This window comes from Leptonychotes weddellii, chromosome 5, assembly GCF_054177405.1.
Source record: "Leptonychotes weddellii isolate Sample4059 chromosome 5, ASM5417740v2, whole genome shotgun sequence".
Lineage (NCBI taxonomy): Eukaryota > Metazoa > Chordata > Mammalia > Carnivora > Phocidae > Leptonychotes > Leptonychotes weddellii.
This window is the reverse complement of record NC_138373.1, coordinates 118,464,702-118,482,159: the sequence shown is the minus strand read 5'-3', so window position 1 is coordinate 118,482,159 and position 17,458 is coordinate 118,464,702. Positions and strand designations below refer to the sequence as shown.

Here is a 17,458-nt window from a genome sequence, read left to right as displayed (position 1 = left end):
AAAAAAAACAAAGTGGAGGTGCATGTTGACACAGAATGGAAGCCTTGTGCCATTGGTTAGTGTAAGGAAATGACAGGGGAAATCATAGCAAATACACACCTTCAAAATACAGGGTAGGGGTATACATAGGACTAAGCGTCGTGTTTTAATTATGGTGAGGAAGGGAGGATGAGAAGGATGGAAATCAGGAAAAAACCCTAATTGAAATTTGCTAAAGGTAATCTTTAGAAATATTGGCTAATGTCTACCACGTCTTTTGCTTTTTTCTAAGGAAGCCAACTTGGATGAGAAGCTCCTTTTACATGTTTTGCTTTCTCAGGATGCATTCATTCATCAAAAATGTATTGATTATTTATTATATACAAGCCATGACTAAGATAGACAAGGACTCAGCCCTGACCAAAGTTACTTTTTAGCTGTGGAAGTGGCGAGAGAGAAAAGAGAAGAGGGGAAAGGAGGAGCATGGACAACCTAGAGTGAAAACCCATGAATGATAAAAACTTGCTGTACAGCCTTGTATTCTGAGCTTCCCCACCGTATTCCTGGATAACAACCTGGGCATATATTCAACTGATTTCAGTAGTAAGACAATAACATTTGCTAAAAATATAAGGCCATCAAAAATATTGATAAAACCCTAAAGGGAGAAATTTGAGAATATTATCCTCTTGAAAAGGGAAAAGATCAATGCGGTATAATTTGGTTATGATGGAACATTCTTCCCACTTCCCATGGTGGATCATGCAGTGCATCAACCATTTAAATTACTCCTCAGATAGGACCCTGACTTCAGGATTTATAAAGGAAGTATTTTCAAAAGAGGTCATTGCCTACACAATTCCTTTAATCAACAGTCAGAGGATGTACTCAAGGGATGGTGCCAAACTTTCTTCATGAGGACTGTGAGGGCACACGGCTCCCCTAGTCTCCATCACTCCAAAGGGTAAGAGGATCAAATGAATTTTTAAATGCAGATTTTTGGATTATACAGTTCTTTTTCATCTTCTGGAAAGTGATTACGAGACTTAATCAAGATTCCTCTGTGTATCATTAGCTAATTTTAGCTTCATCCTTTTTTATTTTTTTATTTTTTTTACGGTGAGTTTGGGAGAGCCCAGTTTTAAGTCCTCTGTGGATTTCATGTTTTTCTGTTCAAGCCATGAGGGAAGCTAAATTAAGAAGTAGGAAAATAGTAATTAAAAGTGATTAGGACAAGAAGTTTTGGCGCTACGGAATGTGGACTCCACTCTCCCTGTCACAACCTGAACCAAGCGGCAGTTTTTGGTTTTGATTATGGCCTTACTTGCTATTTTAATAAACATGAACCGGTATTCAAACTTTCAATATCCTGCTGCTTAACTATTTCCAAAGAGACATCCAGCGCTCTTAAACAGCCTTTGTTTTAAAATTTTAATTTGTTTGGCTCAAGGCTCACCTTAGAAAGTTGTAGCCTCATGGTCAACTCTTTCATAAGTTGATTTCCAGAATCTTAGGCAATTCCTTTTTTCTCCCCTCCCAACTAAGTGTTTCCTCATGTGCCAAAATTGTTGGTGCTGACAGCTTTTTTGCCTTGTTTTATCTGGTTCCCACAGTGAGTATGAGGGGCAAACCCAGGAATGTGCTCCGTGTTGACTGGACGCATCGCTACTACAGGGATACTTACAACTCCTCCAGGAAGCGGAGACTGTACAGGGGATTCGGGGGCAGCTGACTGATGTTGTTCATACTGAGGTCTCTGGAGAGGAAAACAGACAGCACGTGAGGAGCGGTGTATGCCACCACAAGGGAATCCAGCTGTTCCCTTCGCACATTTTCAAGCAATACAGCCCAATGAACTCATTCTTTTGCTTGACAAATGAATTGCTATTTTGCATCTTAAACATATTCCTTACCAGCACCCCACCCCCCACCCCACCCATCTTGGGCTCTCTATCAAATTAGAGACCCTAGGAGGAGCTTATATGAATTCAAAATGATTTAGACCATTCATGGGCATGCTGATAATCCTTCATGTTTAAAATTATGTGAGTAGGACAGCAAAGGAAACAGACATAACTCAACCCTAGACATAACCCAACTTCATGTCCTGCTTTGAATTTTGTGACAAAGAGAAATGTCTTCCCCATGCAACTCTACAAGTCCTGCTTCTGTGGGGCTATAAGCACTTTGTAAAAACAAATGTTTTGATTCAAAGAAACTTAAAAAAAACAAAACAAACAAGACAAAAAGCCCATTCCCTCCTTCTAACATGTTCCCTTTGCAGGTTCTCGGATTGCATTAAATAAGTGAAATGAACCATAAAACAAGGGTGTAATGTGATCCCGCTCCATAGCACACTTCCTGCTGGGCCTGCACAGTAGTTCCTGGCACAGGAAACAACAAGCCACTTTGGGCAGAACTCAATCAATTTTTGTTTTAAGGGAAACTCCATGTAATTAGATTTTATTCTGTTTTTACTTTTCTATTTCTTGACTGTCTCCCACATAACCCTGCAGCATCACTGATATATGCCATCTGTATCTCAGAGGACAAAAGACTGGCAGCGGAACAGACGGCCATCAAGACCAGCTAAGACTTTAGGTGATAGTCAGCTGAAAGTTGACTTAAAAATGAACTACAGTTATATACAAGAATACGTATGAATCTCACAAACACGAAACTGCATGAACGAGGAAAAACAAACTACGTGCTGTATGATTCATTTATATAAATTGTAAATATACGAAAGATTAAACTCTCGGGAGTGAGGTGAAACGAGCAGTTACCTTTGGGGATAAGGAGCTAGGAAATGATTGGTCGGGGGCCTGATGGCAGGTTCTGGGGTATTGGCTTGACCACATGTGTAGTGTTTACACAACTGTTTATTTTGTGATGATTCACTTAGCCACGCATTTATGTTCAGTTCACTTTTCTGTATGTTTGGTTATATTTCACGTAATAAAAAAATCAAATAGAAAAAAAAAAAACATGACTCATTGCTCAAACTTGTAGGTTCAGATTCTGTTCAAAATTCATTATAATCTCAGCTCAGGTGTACATCCTTAAAATTTACCTCAAGATAAGACAATGAGCTTCTTTTTATTTATTATTTTTAAAAATTGACTTAATAGGCATATGACATTGTAGTAATTTTAGGTGTACAACATAATGATGTGATATATGTATATATTGCAAAATGATTACCGCAGTAAGTTTAGCTAACATTCATCACATTTACGTTTTTTTCTTGTGATGAGAACTCTTAAGATTTACTCTCTTAGCAATTTTCGAATAAGCAATACAGATTTGTTAACTATATTCGCCCTCCTGTACGTTACATCCCCAGGACTTATTTATCATATAATTTTAAGTTTGTATCTTTTGACCACCTTCACCTACTTCACCCATTAGCTGTTTAAAAAATCCAGATTATTCCTGTTATTTAAGTGGCCACACCCATAGCATCTAACCAGCTGATGTCAGTGTAGATTGCTTGGTTCCTTTATCAAATATTAACCTTTAATCACTGATGGTAAGAATGGAGGGATTGATCATTTACTCTTTAAAAAGTGATTAAAAAGTCACTAGCATGTACAGGAAGATAAAATATTCAGTTAAATGTTTCAGAGTATGGTAAAAAAACAATTATAAATTTTAATATCCACTACTGAACAATGATACAGCTGAGTAACATGCTATATTCTTAAGCTAAAACTAAATGATGTCAAAAATATACACCAAAAATTTTGTATTTCCATATATTAAAAATCTGGAGGGGCACCTGGGTGGCTCAGTCGTTAAGCGTCTGCCTTTGGCTCGGGTCATGGTCCCGGGGTCCTGGGATCGAGCCCCGCATCGGGCTCGCTGCTCAGCGGGGAGCCTGCTTCTCCCTCTCCCACTCCCCCTGCTTGTGTTCCCTCTCTCACTGTCTCTCTCTCTCTCTCTGTCAAATAAATAAATAAAATCTTTAAAAAAAAAATCTGGATTGTTTTCTGGCATTGTCTAGGTAAGAGTGACAAATAATTGATTAGCAATTTAAATTTTTGTGCAGATATTTCTCTGACGTAGCGAAGTTGTTTAGTTCACTGAATAGACATGTATTAAATGAATCAATCAAGTTTTTGGATTCCTCACTGGGACTATATAATCCCTGCAAAGACTTGATATTTCTCAGGTACTCACTTATTTCTCATCGATATCCCACTTATCTCCTAAAAGAATCAAGTTGGTTTGCTTTTGGAGCATGTTTAATAGCAACCCAGATCAAACCAGTTTCAACATCAAGACAACTGGTATGGATAGCACTAAGTTTCCTCTCCTCTTACACTTTTCTGTGTGATGTGCAAATCAGTTTGGGACAAACAGCACTCTTGTCTATATGCAGAAAGCTCTAAATAGAACGAGGAAATTTACATATTAAGGAGATTCATAAACATACCACATGATTTTAATACTTATTATCCTATTTCAGGTTCCTGGAAGTGAAGCTTATATAAGCCTCTCAGGGTCCCCACTGGAACACTTTCTATGGCAGAACGGGGGAAAGAGCAAGGCACTGTCAGGGTATAGGGTCTTGGGTTTGATTCCTGACCTCCCCATTCACTAGCTGCATGATCTTGGGAGAACTAATCTCTGTGTGGCAGGCTTCCTTTTATTTAAACTAGGGTGTCTCTACATTAATAGTTTATGCTATTGAACTCTTGCTAGCTGTTTCCAATCAAAAGAGAGTGACTTAACTTATTTCTTAAAAAGAGAAATATCTCCCTTTCCCAAAAGGAATTAATAACTTCTCTGTGTTACCTGATGTTGAGTTCCTCTTAGAAAATGAGCAAATACTGGGTGGAGGGGAGGGATGGGTTAGCCTGGTGATGGGTATTAAGGAGGGCACGTATTGCAATGAGCACTGGGTGTTATACCCAAATGATGAATCATGGAACACTATGTCAAAAACTAATGAAGTACTGTATGGTGACTAACATAACATAATAAAAAAAAAATAAAATAAAACCGTAATAGGGAAATTGCAAAAAAAAAAAAAAATAGATGATAAATAGCAGAATACTCATGATGCTCAACCTATATATTAGTGATTTTCAAACCTGGCTATATTAAAGTCAAACTTGGGGAAAAAAAAAGAAAATGAGCAAATACTGCTAAACCATTCTTTTACCACCTGTTTTCTAATAAGTCTGTTTTCTTGTTTATTTTAGAGAGACAGAAAGAGTGAATGGGAGGGAGAGGGACAGAATATGAAGCAAACTCCACGCTGAGTGCAGAGCCCGATGCAGGACTCGATCCCACAACCTCGAGATCATGACCTGAGCTGAAACCAAGAGCTGGATGCTTAACCAACTGAGCAACCCAGGCACCCCAAGTCTGTTTTCTTTTAAAGAGCTTCTAAGCAATGCATATAAGCCTATAGCAGAAAATAACTTTCCATATCAACAATCTAAGGTAAAATGAAATAGGCCTCTAAAATATAAATTCAAAACAGATAAGCTAAAAAGGAATTTGTCTGCATTTACTTCTTTCATTCTGTGTTCACCTTTGCATTGATGTTCAAATGGAATACTGGTCCTCTAGCCTCCCAAACTAGACTATTCATGGTGAAAGACCAATTTTTAAAAATTTTGAATTTGCTGAGTGTTTATAATTAAAAAAAATAAAATTAATTACTAGGAAAGGGAAATAAAAACACTAAAATGCATAAAATAGGAGCTCAATATTTTGTTATGTGATTCAATATGGATTATTCAATTACTATAAAAGCTTCTACACCTTTAGTCTCAAATTCTTATCTATTGCGGATTAGTAAAAAACAGCCATGTCCTGGGAAGGACACTTTCCTGGACCACTCTTTGATTAACAATGCTCTTCTTGCCTTTATGTCAATTTTGAGTTAAAAATGATAGAGTGAGAACAACATTAAAACTCTGTACTAAAATATTCTTTTTCTTACTTAAATTATATGTAAATTTTTCTTTTTAGTATTTGGTCTTTCCGACACCTGGTCTTTCTGAACACATATAACCTTAGCAGCAAATCAGGAGGTCATAAAATAATTTCCAAACATGCAAATTATTGATTTTTTAAACTATGATTTTAAAAGGGGGTCCCATATAGCACCACATTTTTCTCTATGATTCAGTTTCCTAACATTTGTGAAACAATGTAATGGATTTCTTTAATTTTTTCATCTTTTGCCAAGATGTTGGAATTAATTTTGAACAAGTGGTCACTCTGTACAAAGATTTCATAAGACATGGAGGAATCATTGTGACAAGATGGTCAAATATGTTCAACCATTCTGCCCTGTCTCTGACCCTGCTCTTGCCGATACTGTGTTAATGACCGTGTATGGGAACCTAGAACAGGGGCTGCAAAGCTCTATGGGAGCAGTTGACTCTATATTGGAGTCATTTCAGGAGCTTTATGGAATACTGATGTCTGGGTCCCATCCCCAGAGTGCCTAAGTTGATTGGTCCAGTATGGACACTGGGATATTTAAAACCTTCTCCGGTGATTTGAATGTTCAGGCAAGGCTTAGAACCATGGCACAGGAGCAACCCTGAATTCCCAGGTGAGGGCTCTGAACTCCACAACTCACTCAGAGTTTAGGAGGCCTAATTGTTTCCTAGAAATAGAGTTCCGTCCAAGTGAACAGTATCTCTCTCTTGCGAATATCTTTGTTGCTTGCAGTTTTATTGTTTTTCTTCATTTGACAAATGTGAGTTGAGCGTTAATGGTGGGCAGGTCTAGGGACACAGTGGAGAACCAATCCAAGTCATCTTCAATTTTTCCCTTTTCTGCTGTCCCTACGTCCATAAAGACACCCAGTATTAATTCTCTAGAGCTTTCTTCTGGATCTGGCCTCCCTTCCTTCTTTTTGGCTGCTTGCTACCTTTGGTCAGGTCCTTGTTATGTGGATAACTGTTCTGCTCTCCCTGCTTACTGTGTCTCCTCATACTGTGTCTAGGTCATCTTCTATACCATGGCCAGAGAGGTCACCCTGAAAAGCCTATCTATCTGATCGTCACTCCACTCAGAGTCATTGTTAGCCAATAAAAAAGGCAACCTCTCAGGTGCATCCACAGGAAAAGGGGCGTGATGAATTACAGAAAAGATCTTCTTTGCACTCAAGCAGCAGAACAAGGTGAATGGTTTGCAAGCAGAGCCTGGCCTGGAGTTCAGCTCCCACAGAGGAGTCCCTGCGCAGGGCAAACCTCACAGCTGTAGCCATATGGACCCCCTCCATCTGAGAACTTCTGCTGGCTCCAGGCTTCTTAGAGGAATAAATGCCTAAATTATTTAGGCTCTTCATGATCTGGCCTAATGTATGTTTCAACCTTGATTTTATGTCACTTTCCTCTATGCGATGTGTGGTCCACTTATACACTTGAAATTCTTGCTGTTCCCCTTTGCATCCGTCTTTACATATGTGATTCTCTTTCCCTGGAATGCATTAGCCTCTCTATTTCCAAATTCCTACTCCCGTGTTACCCCACCCTCCCTCGCCCCAATTCAAGATCTAGCTTTACAGACCCTTGTGTTTCTGACACAGTCTTTTGTCTTTCCAGCTTAGTCTTCTATTTCAATCTCTAGTCCTTTGATACTTCCAGTATTAAAGCTTTGTCTTAGCCTAAGAACCTAGCTTAGATCACGCATTGGTCCCTGGATCATTACCTCACCAACACTCTCAACCCCCTGGTCCCTTGTCTTTTGTTTCATTCTCCTGGCAAAATCCCAGCTCTGGAAAAACACCATAATTCATTTTCTCTGTTCCTATCCCAGGGTACTGAGTGCTACTAGAAAAGAGAAACTCACAAATATGCAGACTAGTGACTATAAATTCATGGTCTTTGTGGGTTCTCAACACTGCTGCACAATCTTGTTATTTGTGATTGCTCAGTTTACTCCCACAGGAACTGTGGCCAATCTTTAACACTTGCCTCAAACCTCTTAATCAACAACGACTCCCATCTTGGGACACCTTCCTTCTAACTTCATGGAAATAACTGAGATTCTTTAGACCACCAAACATGAAATAAACCAAATTCTTGTTCCTTTTTGTCCCCTGCTTACAATACCCATACTTTCTGCTTGCTTAGCCTTGCTTATGGGTCCCATCCCCTGAAGGATGCTATAGCTCATTACTCATGAGTAATTCCTTCTACTTCCTCTATTTTTTACCTATTCTTCTTCCCTTTCAATGTATAAACAGAGTCAAATCTTTCACTCTACTAAAACAGATAGGAGTCAGGATCTTCCAATCCAATGTCTTCCTTTACCTGCTGTTCAGTCTTTCTCATTCCCTTTGAGATTGTTTAGAGTCTACAATTGTAGTCTCCACTTCCCATTCCCTTTCCAACCCACAATATACAGACTTCCATCCCTACACTCCAATGAAATTGCTCTTGCCAAAGAAACAGTGACCTCCATATTGTCAAATTTAATGAACACAGGACTTACTGGGCCTCTCTCCTGCATTAGATTTGCTCTTTCTGGAAATTCTATACTCCATTGGTTTCCAAGTCATCATTCTCTCAGGATTCTTTCCATACTTTCCAACCTTTCTACTTTATAGGCTCCTTTGTGGGATTTTATTCTATTTATCCCTTAAATGTCAGTGTTCTCTGGAGTTCTGCCCTTGGCCTAGCGCTGTTCAATCTGCCCTTTCTTCTTGGAGACTGTTACTTACTTTCATGGGTTTGAGTATCTCTTAGATGCCCATAACTCCCCACATCCTAGTCTTAATCCCTCTCTCCTAAATTTCAGAACCATGTATCTAATTTCCTTCTGCATATGTCCAGTTAGCAATCTTGCAGGAATGCACCATGCATGAACATGCACCATGTTTAAAATGGAAATAATTATTTCCTATTCCAAATTTGTTTCTTTTTCTGTAGTACCAGTTTCTAGTTAGTGCCATTACCATCTTCCTGCCAGAAAAGCCCAAATCTTAGATACTATTCAAGTCTTCTTCTTTTCATCTTCTCTACCTCTTTTCCTCTTTCTTTACTCTTCCCTGCTGCAGGTGCTCACCATCTCTGCCCCAGTCATCTGAAATTGCCTTCCTACTCCGTGGTTGCCTGCTATCAGTCTTATCCCTTTAGGCCCACCTTCTAATGGCTAGAGAGAGACCCATTAAAAAATGCAGAATTAGCCAAATCACCACCCTACCTAAAACCTTTCAATTATCATTTTCCAAATGAAATTCACATTTGTTAGTATTGCACATAAGCTCCATTGTGCAGCACACCAATGCTTTACTACTCCGGCATATTGATTTTCATTCAGTGTTCAAGACTCAGGTAGGGCGTCATCTCCTCCAGGAAGCCTTCGCCCAACTGTAAGGTTAGGGTAAGTGATTTGTTCTCTGTCCTCCCATATCACCCCACACATTTAATGGCATCATATTGAAGTGATATGTTTATGTGTCTATCTCCTACAGTAGGCTGTGACTCCTCATGGTTGGTTTTTTTTTTCATTATAGTATACTTCTAGTGTCTAGCTGAGTCTTGCCATATAGAAGATACTCAGTGAATGCTCAATTGAACTCTCTTCTACTGCAGCCTTACTATAAGTGAGCAGATGATCTTACCCAATCCATTTTTTTTTTTTTGAAAATCATGTTTCTCATCAAATGGCTACATTGCTTCTAAGTGTGAGGCATATAACACTTCCAGTATGAAACACTATTGGGAACAAAACCCACTTTGTGTATATCCACCTTCCACAATGATTTTTGCTCAGAATTAGAGTTATGGTTTCTCTCTTCAGTCAGCCTTATCTGCTTTCTGTCCTAGAGATTCCTCAAAGATTCTTATCCATTGAAAGTTCCCCTTCTACCACCATACTCAAGTACCTCTACCTGCTGCTATTGCTTCTCCTTTCCCCCCTTCCCCTCCTACCTTTTTTCTTCCTCCTCTTCCTTCCCTCTTCTTTCCTTCTACTTTTCCTTTTCTCCTCTTTGTCCTGCTAAGACATCTTTCTTATCATTTCTATGGACTTGTTGTGGGAGGAATGTTTGCATTAGGTACTTAGTCCACCATCTTAAAATCCAGCTCTACTGTTTATCTTTGAGACTCGGTACAGGAATCAGTGAACAAAGAGGCCATTCCTTATAGTGTGACTATTATTAAACAAATTAGGAAAACAACTCCCCAAAGTGGTTCTTTAATCTCGGCCACAGTTGAAGACAAATATTTTCTTCTTTAGCAGTACAGTGCAATTCCCATTTCTTCTAAGTACAATCATTTTAAATTTGTCTTGGGAGATCCAGTAGCATTTAGCTTTCTGCCAGATACCTTTGTTAACAATGGATCCAGGCTGGAGCCATTCCATCACTTTTTAATTGATCACTTTTCAAATACGCTTCTAGAGATAAGCCGTCCTGCGAACTTCAAAAGGAAAGGTGCAGGCTTGAGTAGCATTTTATGATAGTATGAATAATGTTATTTCCATGTACTTTTCTCATGTTATTAACTCCAAAACAATGTATCTTTGAAAAACATTTTTTATTAAAGTGTAACATATATAGAAAAATGAATAAATCTTAAGTGTCAAGCCCAATGAATTTTCAGTGTGAACATACCTTCACAAATGAGCACATATCCAGAAATAGGACATAATCATTGTCTCAGAAGCTCCCTTATATTCCCTTCCACCCATTTCTCCCCCAAAGGGAACCAGTCTGCTGACTTCCAACACTTTTATATTAGTTTTGCTTAGTTTCAAACTTTCTGTAAATGGAATCATACAGTGCATAGTTCTTTTTTTTAAACACATTTTATTATTTAGAGCGGTTTTAGATTCACAGCAAAATTAAGAGAAAGCTAGAGAGATTTCCCATATACCTCTTGCCCCCCTCCCCCACGTGCACAGCCTCCCCTGTTATCAACATTCCCCTCCAGAGTGGCATTTTTGTTACAACTGATGAACCTATTGACACTTCATGGTCACCCAAACTCTGTAGTTTACATGAGGGTTCACTTTTGCTGTTGTACATTCTATGGGTTTGGACAAAGGTATCCACCATTATAGCATCATACAGAGCATTTTCAGTACTTAAAAATCCTCTGTGCTCCATCTATGTATCCTTCCATTCCCCATCCCCAACGCTGGCAATCCTGAACCTTCTATTGTCTCCATAGTTTTGCCTTTTCCAGAATGTTATATAGTTGAAATCATACAGTATGTAGCCTTTTCAGCCTGGCTTCTTTCACTTAGTAATACAGAGCAGAGTTTTTTGTGTTTTCCTAGCTTATTTTGCTCATTATGTTTATGAAATTTATCCATGTGTTGCATGTAGCAATAGTTTATTCCTTCTCAATTCAATATAGTATCTCGTTTTATTATTATACCACAACTCAACTGTTGATAGACATTTGGGTCACTTTGTGTCTATGATGAGTAGTGCTGCCATAAACATTCTTAAGTATGTCTTTTGTTGAGCATATATGCAATGTGTGTATTTCTGTTTGGTATATATCTACGAGTAGAATTGCTGGGTCTTGGGCTATGCCTACATTCAGCTTTAATAGATCATGCCAAGCAGTTTTCTAAAGTGGTTGTGCTGAGTTATATGTCCACCAGCAGTGTATGAGAATTCCAGTTGTTTCACACCTGTTTTTCTCCATTTGTTATCATCAAAATTGGCATTATTTCTCTATTAAATTTTAGTCATTTTCACTAAATGTACAATGGTATTCCATTGTGGTTTTAATTTGCATTTCTCTCATGTCTAGGAGAGTTGAATACCTTTTCATATGACTTTCAGCCCTAAGGATATCCTTTTGTGCAAAGTGCTAGAAGAATATTTTATTTTATTTGATGACCTTTAAGTTAAAAATAAAACTTACAGGTTGTAAGTGAAACAATCCATTTATATGTAAAGAAAGACTAATAATCTTTTCATTTCTTTTCTAATATTATTATTTTTCCTGAGGTTCCAACGGTATTAGGAGCTTGTATTCTGGAGCTATCCTGCCTTAGTTTGAGTTGGCAGGATATTTGCTATTTCTGAACTGAATAACCTTGAGCAAGTTATTTAACATCTCTGTGCCTCAGTTACCCTAATCTCTGAAGTAGCGATAGTAATAGTATCTGCTTTATAGAGTTGTTGTGAGAAATAATGGAGCGAATACATGGAAAGTTCTTAAGTAGTACCTGGCAATAAGCGGACAACACCGTAGCACTGCAGAGTTTGCTATGATCATGATGATGATTATTTTTTTTTTTTTTAAAGATTTTATTATTTGACAGAGAAAGAGAGAGAGCACAAGCAGGGGGAGCGGCAGGCAGAGGCAGAGGGAGAATCAGGCTCCCCACAGAGCAGGAGGAGCCCAATGCGGCACTCGATCCCAGGACCCCGGGATCATGACCTGAGCTGAAGGCAGTCGCTTAACCAACTGAACCACCCAGGCGCCCTGCTATGATTATTATTATAACATAGACTCTCTTAGTGTTTTTACACATAAAAACTCTTACCTGCACAGATGTATCAGGAGTGAAGAAATATTAGCTTATTGATATCTGGTTATCTTGAAAAATCTTTGTAAAATTACAGTATAATCTTAAAAATGTTTAGAGATAGCTGGCTTATGTACTTACGTATGGGTCCCTTTGCTTTATTAAATTTTTAATGGAAAATTTGAAAAGACAGAGCCTCAAAGCAAAGCTCATTTGAAAATTTTACATTGTCACCCTGATCTAATAGATAGACATAGTTAATGTGACTGGGTAGTCACGTATCTTATTTATATTTTGTGAATAACAAGAGAAGAGATAGATGTAGAGGCCACTTTTAGGCACACAGGCTTGAGCAGTGGAATGTAGAAAGGGCTCAGAGCGCCCCCCTGGCTGAATACAGACAGGCCCATTAGGGGACCCACCTCAAAATATCCAGAGGCACTCACTGACCAATGGGCTACTTACAACCAGGCACAGTCACCAAAAAAGGGAGAATTCCATACGTTGCCATACCTCCTCACCTTCCCCCTTTAAAAACAGCCCCCTCCCACTGCCTCCTGGCAGATGGCCTCTCTCCTCTGCTGTCCCACCAGCAGCTCCCTTGCAGTGTATTCAATACACTTCTATCTCCTTTGTCCTGCCTCAGGTAGATCTTTTCACCCCATAGTCAGTCGCACCACATTTGGGGCCCCCATCCAATCGGACAGACACCCCATTTAGACACCTCAATAGACACAGTTATCTGTGAGTGGACCACTTATCTAAAAACTCAGGCACTCGGAACACTCCCCAAATAGAGAAATGAGCAAGCAGACAACAAAATGAAACAAAAACAAATGGACAAAGAAAGAGAAATTACAACAAACCAAACCCTTTTACAACTGTCAGAATTAGAAGCCCACAAAGTCAGTCGTGAATGTTCATGCACTTTTCTCAGAGGAAAAGATCTCAATCTGAAGGGAAGTATTCTTTATTTGGGCATTCTTGGTGGGGTTTTTGTTTTGTTTTGTTTTGAAATCCATTGCAGCAAATTACCCGTGGGAAGCAAACGTGACAAGGTTGGCAATGAGGTGGGAAAGCAGTTTAAGAAGTCAAATGTTGGGACGCCTGGGTGGCTCAGATGGTTAAGCGTTTGCCTTCGGCTCAGGTCATGATCTCTGGGTCCTGGGATTGAGCCCCATGTCGAGCCCCACATGGAATGCCCAGCTCAGCGGGAAGTCTGCTTCTCCCTCTCCCTTTGCCTCTCCCCGCCGCTGGTGCTCTCTCTCTCTAACAGTTGTCAGTTGTCTGTGCCCAATCATAATAACTAGCATTTTTCTCTCTTTCTCTCTCTCTTTCACATACACACATGCACACACACATGCACAGCCCAGTGAATCTTCAGACAACAACCGGTTTTACAGATGAAGAAACAGAGGCACACAGAACTTTAGCTTTCCTAGGATGATACCAGCAGTAAAGTGGCAGAGCCAAGAAAGGTCTGACCCCGGTCCACCTGACTCTAAAGCTGTGGGATCAGCCCTTTGCAGCTACACTGTATACTGGAATCCATGATCTAATTTCCTGCCATAGCTTAAGTTCAGGTCTTAATATTTGCTTGACCTTTTTGACTCTTAAGGACCACGTATGTAAGAAGGGGCCTCCAGGAAAGTCTCTTCTCTACTGTTCACACCTTTGTGTGGCATCTCTGGCTGCTTTTACCTCTTAGCCAGCCCCTGGGAATGACTCTATTTGAGAACACCTCTCTGGCCCATCGACTCTGCTTCCTTCCACTTAGCCTTTGGACATCATCTTTTGGGTCCTTCTTGGCTCCACGGTGTGCAGCCCCTGGTCCATTTCCCTCCCAGCCCCAGATCTCAGAATTCCAGTTGGAACTCTGGGCCTTTCATTTATCCGGCAGGAGAAGTCAAGCAATTGCAATGAGATCTTAATGGTCCTCTCTGCCTTCATTCTTTCCCCCTTCCCAATCCATCTGAAGTTATCCTGATTTTTTTTTTCCCTGAAGGAGAAAAGACCTAATATCTTATACTGTGCTTCCGTTTTTTCTTTTAACAATAACTCCATTTATTTGTCTAAACAGTTTACGAAGCTCGTTCATGCCACAAACTGGTCTCTGTGTGAGATAGTTGAATATGGGTATTAGTGGAGTCCTAATTAAGACTGTGCTATAATTCACAATAGTAATGTTCATGTGAGTAATATATTCTGTTTTTCTTTTTACTTAGAAAAAAAAATCAAACAACCGACTTTGGAATTAGAACAGAGTTTTTCAATCTTGACACTACTGACATTTGACGCTTGATGATTCTTTTTGCTGTGGGGGGCTCTCCTGTGCATTGTAAGGTGTTGAGCAGTATTCCTGGCTCTACCCACTAGATGCCAGGACCACCTCCACTCCAAGAACTTGTATAGACTGTTTTGGGTTGAATTATATTCTGCCCCCCTTCCCCGCCATTTGTATGGATGTTCTAATGCTCCATAACTCACAATGTGATTGATTTGGAGACAGAGTCTTTAAAGAGGCAATTAAGTTAAAATAAAGTCATTAGGGTGGATCCTGTTCTGCTCTGACTGGTGTCCTGATGAGAAGAGGACATTTGGACATAGGGACAGAGGGAAGACCATGTGAAGACACAGGGAAAAGACAGCCAACCACAAGCTAAGGAGAAAGGCCTCAGAAGAAAACAATGCTGCCGACACCTTGATCTCAGATTTCCCGGCCTCCAGAAGTGTGAGAACATAAATTTCTGTTCTTTAAGCCACCTGGTCAGTGGTGCTTTGTTATGGAGGCCCTGAAAAACGAATGTACAGAAGTTGCCAAATAAATGTTCCCTAGGGTCACATCGCCCCTGGCTGAGAATCACTGAACTAGCACACATGAATTACACACAGGAGATTCTTCGTTTTGCCTTTTGTGATGACAGAAAAAGTAATGTAATGACTTTTTCTTCAAAAGAGGAAATTTAGGAAAACCTTCCCTCCCTACTCCTCTTTCACACCATAAATGCCTTTTAGCAGATAATTTCATTACTTAATTATTGGACAACAAAAATATACAAGAAAAAGTAGAGTAAAAAGCTATGAGATATAGTGTGTGTGTATGTGTGTGTGTGTGTATATATATATATATACACACATATATATAATAATTTTGGGCCTGTGACTATGCCTAATGTTTCCATAATAATTACATTAAAAAGACTCCCAAGGCAATGTTTCAAAGAAAATCTTTCAAAAGCTTTGATTAAAGGAACTAGAACTATTTTATTCCACCCAGGCAGAAATTCCCACTGTTTTTCCCGCTCTGTGCAGTAAGCAAGAGGCTGAAATATCTTGCATTTAACATGGTGTGACTAAGGGATCCTTCCTTGCCAACAGGATGAAATCTTTCTCTTCCACCCATATTCCATCTCATATCCTGGAGCACATGCAAAGAATCTGGGTTATTTTTTTAAAAAGGCAGATCTGAGCCATCATCCAACCTTATCCCCTGGGTTCAAAAAGCCTTTGTTGGTTGTCCACCATCTGCAAAATGGAGCCTAAATACTGTTACCTAGCTGTGGTATGTGGAAAGTAAAATGGGTTACAGATTTAGAAAAGAGGTCAGGGTCTCAAGTGATGGTTCTGCCACCTTGCTGTTGGAGTCTGTCACTTTTTTTGCTTTTGTGGCCTGAACTTCTTAATGTTGTATCATAACACCTCTTTCATGCTGCCATGGTGGGGATTAAATGAGATAAGGTAGGTGCGCGCCCTTGGCTCAGTGTCGAGCACTGGAAAGGGTTTCCCTAGTTGTGGGTTGAAGTCTCCATGGTCCAGTCCTAATCCGCTGGATTACGTTTACCTCTCTAAACCTTTCCAAATACAGATCTTCCTTCACTTATGATGCAGTTACATCCTGATAAACCCATCATACGTTGAAAATAGTGTAAGTCAAAATGCATTTAATACACCTAACCTACTGCACATCACAGCTTAGCCTCGCCTACCTTAATTGTGCTCAGAACACTTACATTAGCCTACGATTGGGCAAAAATCATCTCACACGAACCCTATTTTACAACCAAGTGTTGACCATCTCATGCGATTTACTGAATCCTGGACCGAAAGCAAGAAACAGAATGGCTGTTGAGTGTATGGGTTGCTGACCCTTGTGACCGCAGGGCTGACTGGGTGGCTGCCACTGCCCAGCATCAAAAGAGAGGACAGTGCCACATGCTGCCAGCACAGAAAGGAGCAAAATTCAAAATTCCAAGTGTGGTTTCTACCAAATGTGTGTTGCTTTCGCACTGGCATAAAGTCGAAAAATCGCTAAGTCCAACCATTGTAAATTGGGGGTCAACTGTCAGCTCTATTCCAGTCACACCAGACTATTTTTTATTCTCCTGTTGTGTCCTAGGGTTTTGCTTTTTAGATCGACACAGGCAGTATATTTCCAGGAAACTCTCTGTTCAGGGGAAGGGCTTTGGAGGAATCTTGTCCTGGGGTTTCCTGCTTTTTCCCAGGCTTTGCTAGAGTTGTGCGGACTAGAGAGTCTCCATGGCAAGGGCCTGGCACAAGGCTGGTCCAGGGGAAGCAGCTGTCACCTCCCAGTCACATCCCAGCCTGCTGAGGTCCCACTCAGTCCTCCTTCCTAAGCGCTCTTCCCCTTCTTGCTTCTATTCCTGGCCCCCTCCACAGATGCTCCACACGGAGGCCAAATTAGCTTTTCAAAACAGAATTAGATAATTCCCTGGCGCTGCCTGAAATCTCCCAATGGATTCCTGCTTGCTCCTAGAGTAAACCCAAATGCCTTAGCATGGTGGACGGGCCCCGAGCGCCTCACCCTTCATGCTCGTCCTGCCTCACTGCGCTCAGGGCACAGCTGCAACAGTGTGGCTCCCCCATATCCCAAGGGCTTTCTCCCTCAGTCCTGACCTGTCGGTTCGCCTGCACCCACAATGCTCATCTGCACCTCACCCTCCCTTCCAAACGCTGGCTCCTCTTCATTCTTAAATCCTTACTTTTTCAG

The 17,458-nt window shown here is 40.2% G+C and overlaps 1 protein-coding gene across 2 annotated transcripts in view; it reads right to left on the bottom strand.

Moving 5' to 3' along the window:
• The window catches only part of LGR5 (leucine rich repeat containing G protein-coupled receptor 5), a 118,729-nt gene that overhangs the window by 61,069 nt on the left and 40,202 nt on the right, over positions 1-17,458 (bottom strand). For both annotated transcript variants that reach the window (XM_081822076.1, XM_081822077.1), the window contains exon 2: positions 1,664-1,735. In XM_081822076.1, coding sequence (XP_081678202.1) covers positions 1,664-1,735 — 72 coding nt within the window. The remainder of the gene's footprint in view (positions 1-1,663; positions 1,736-17,458) is intronic.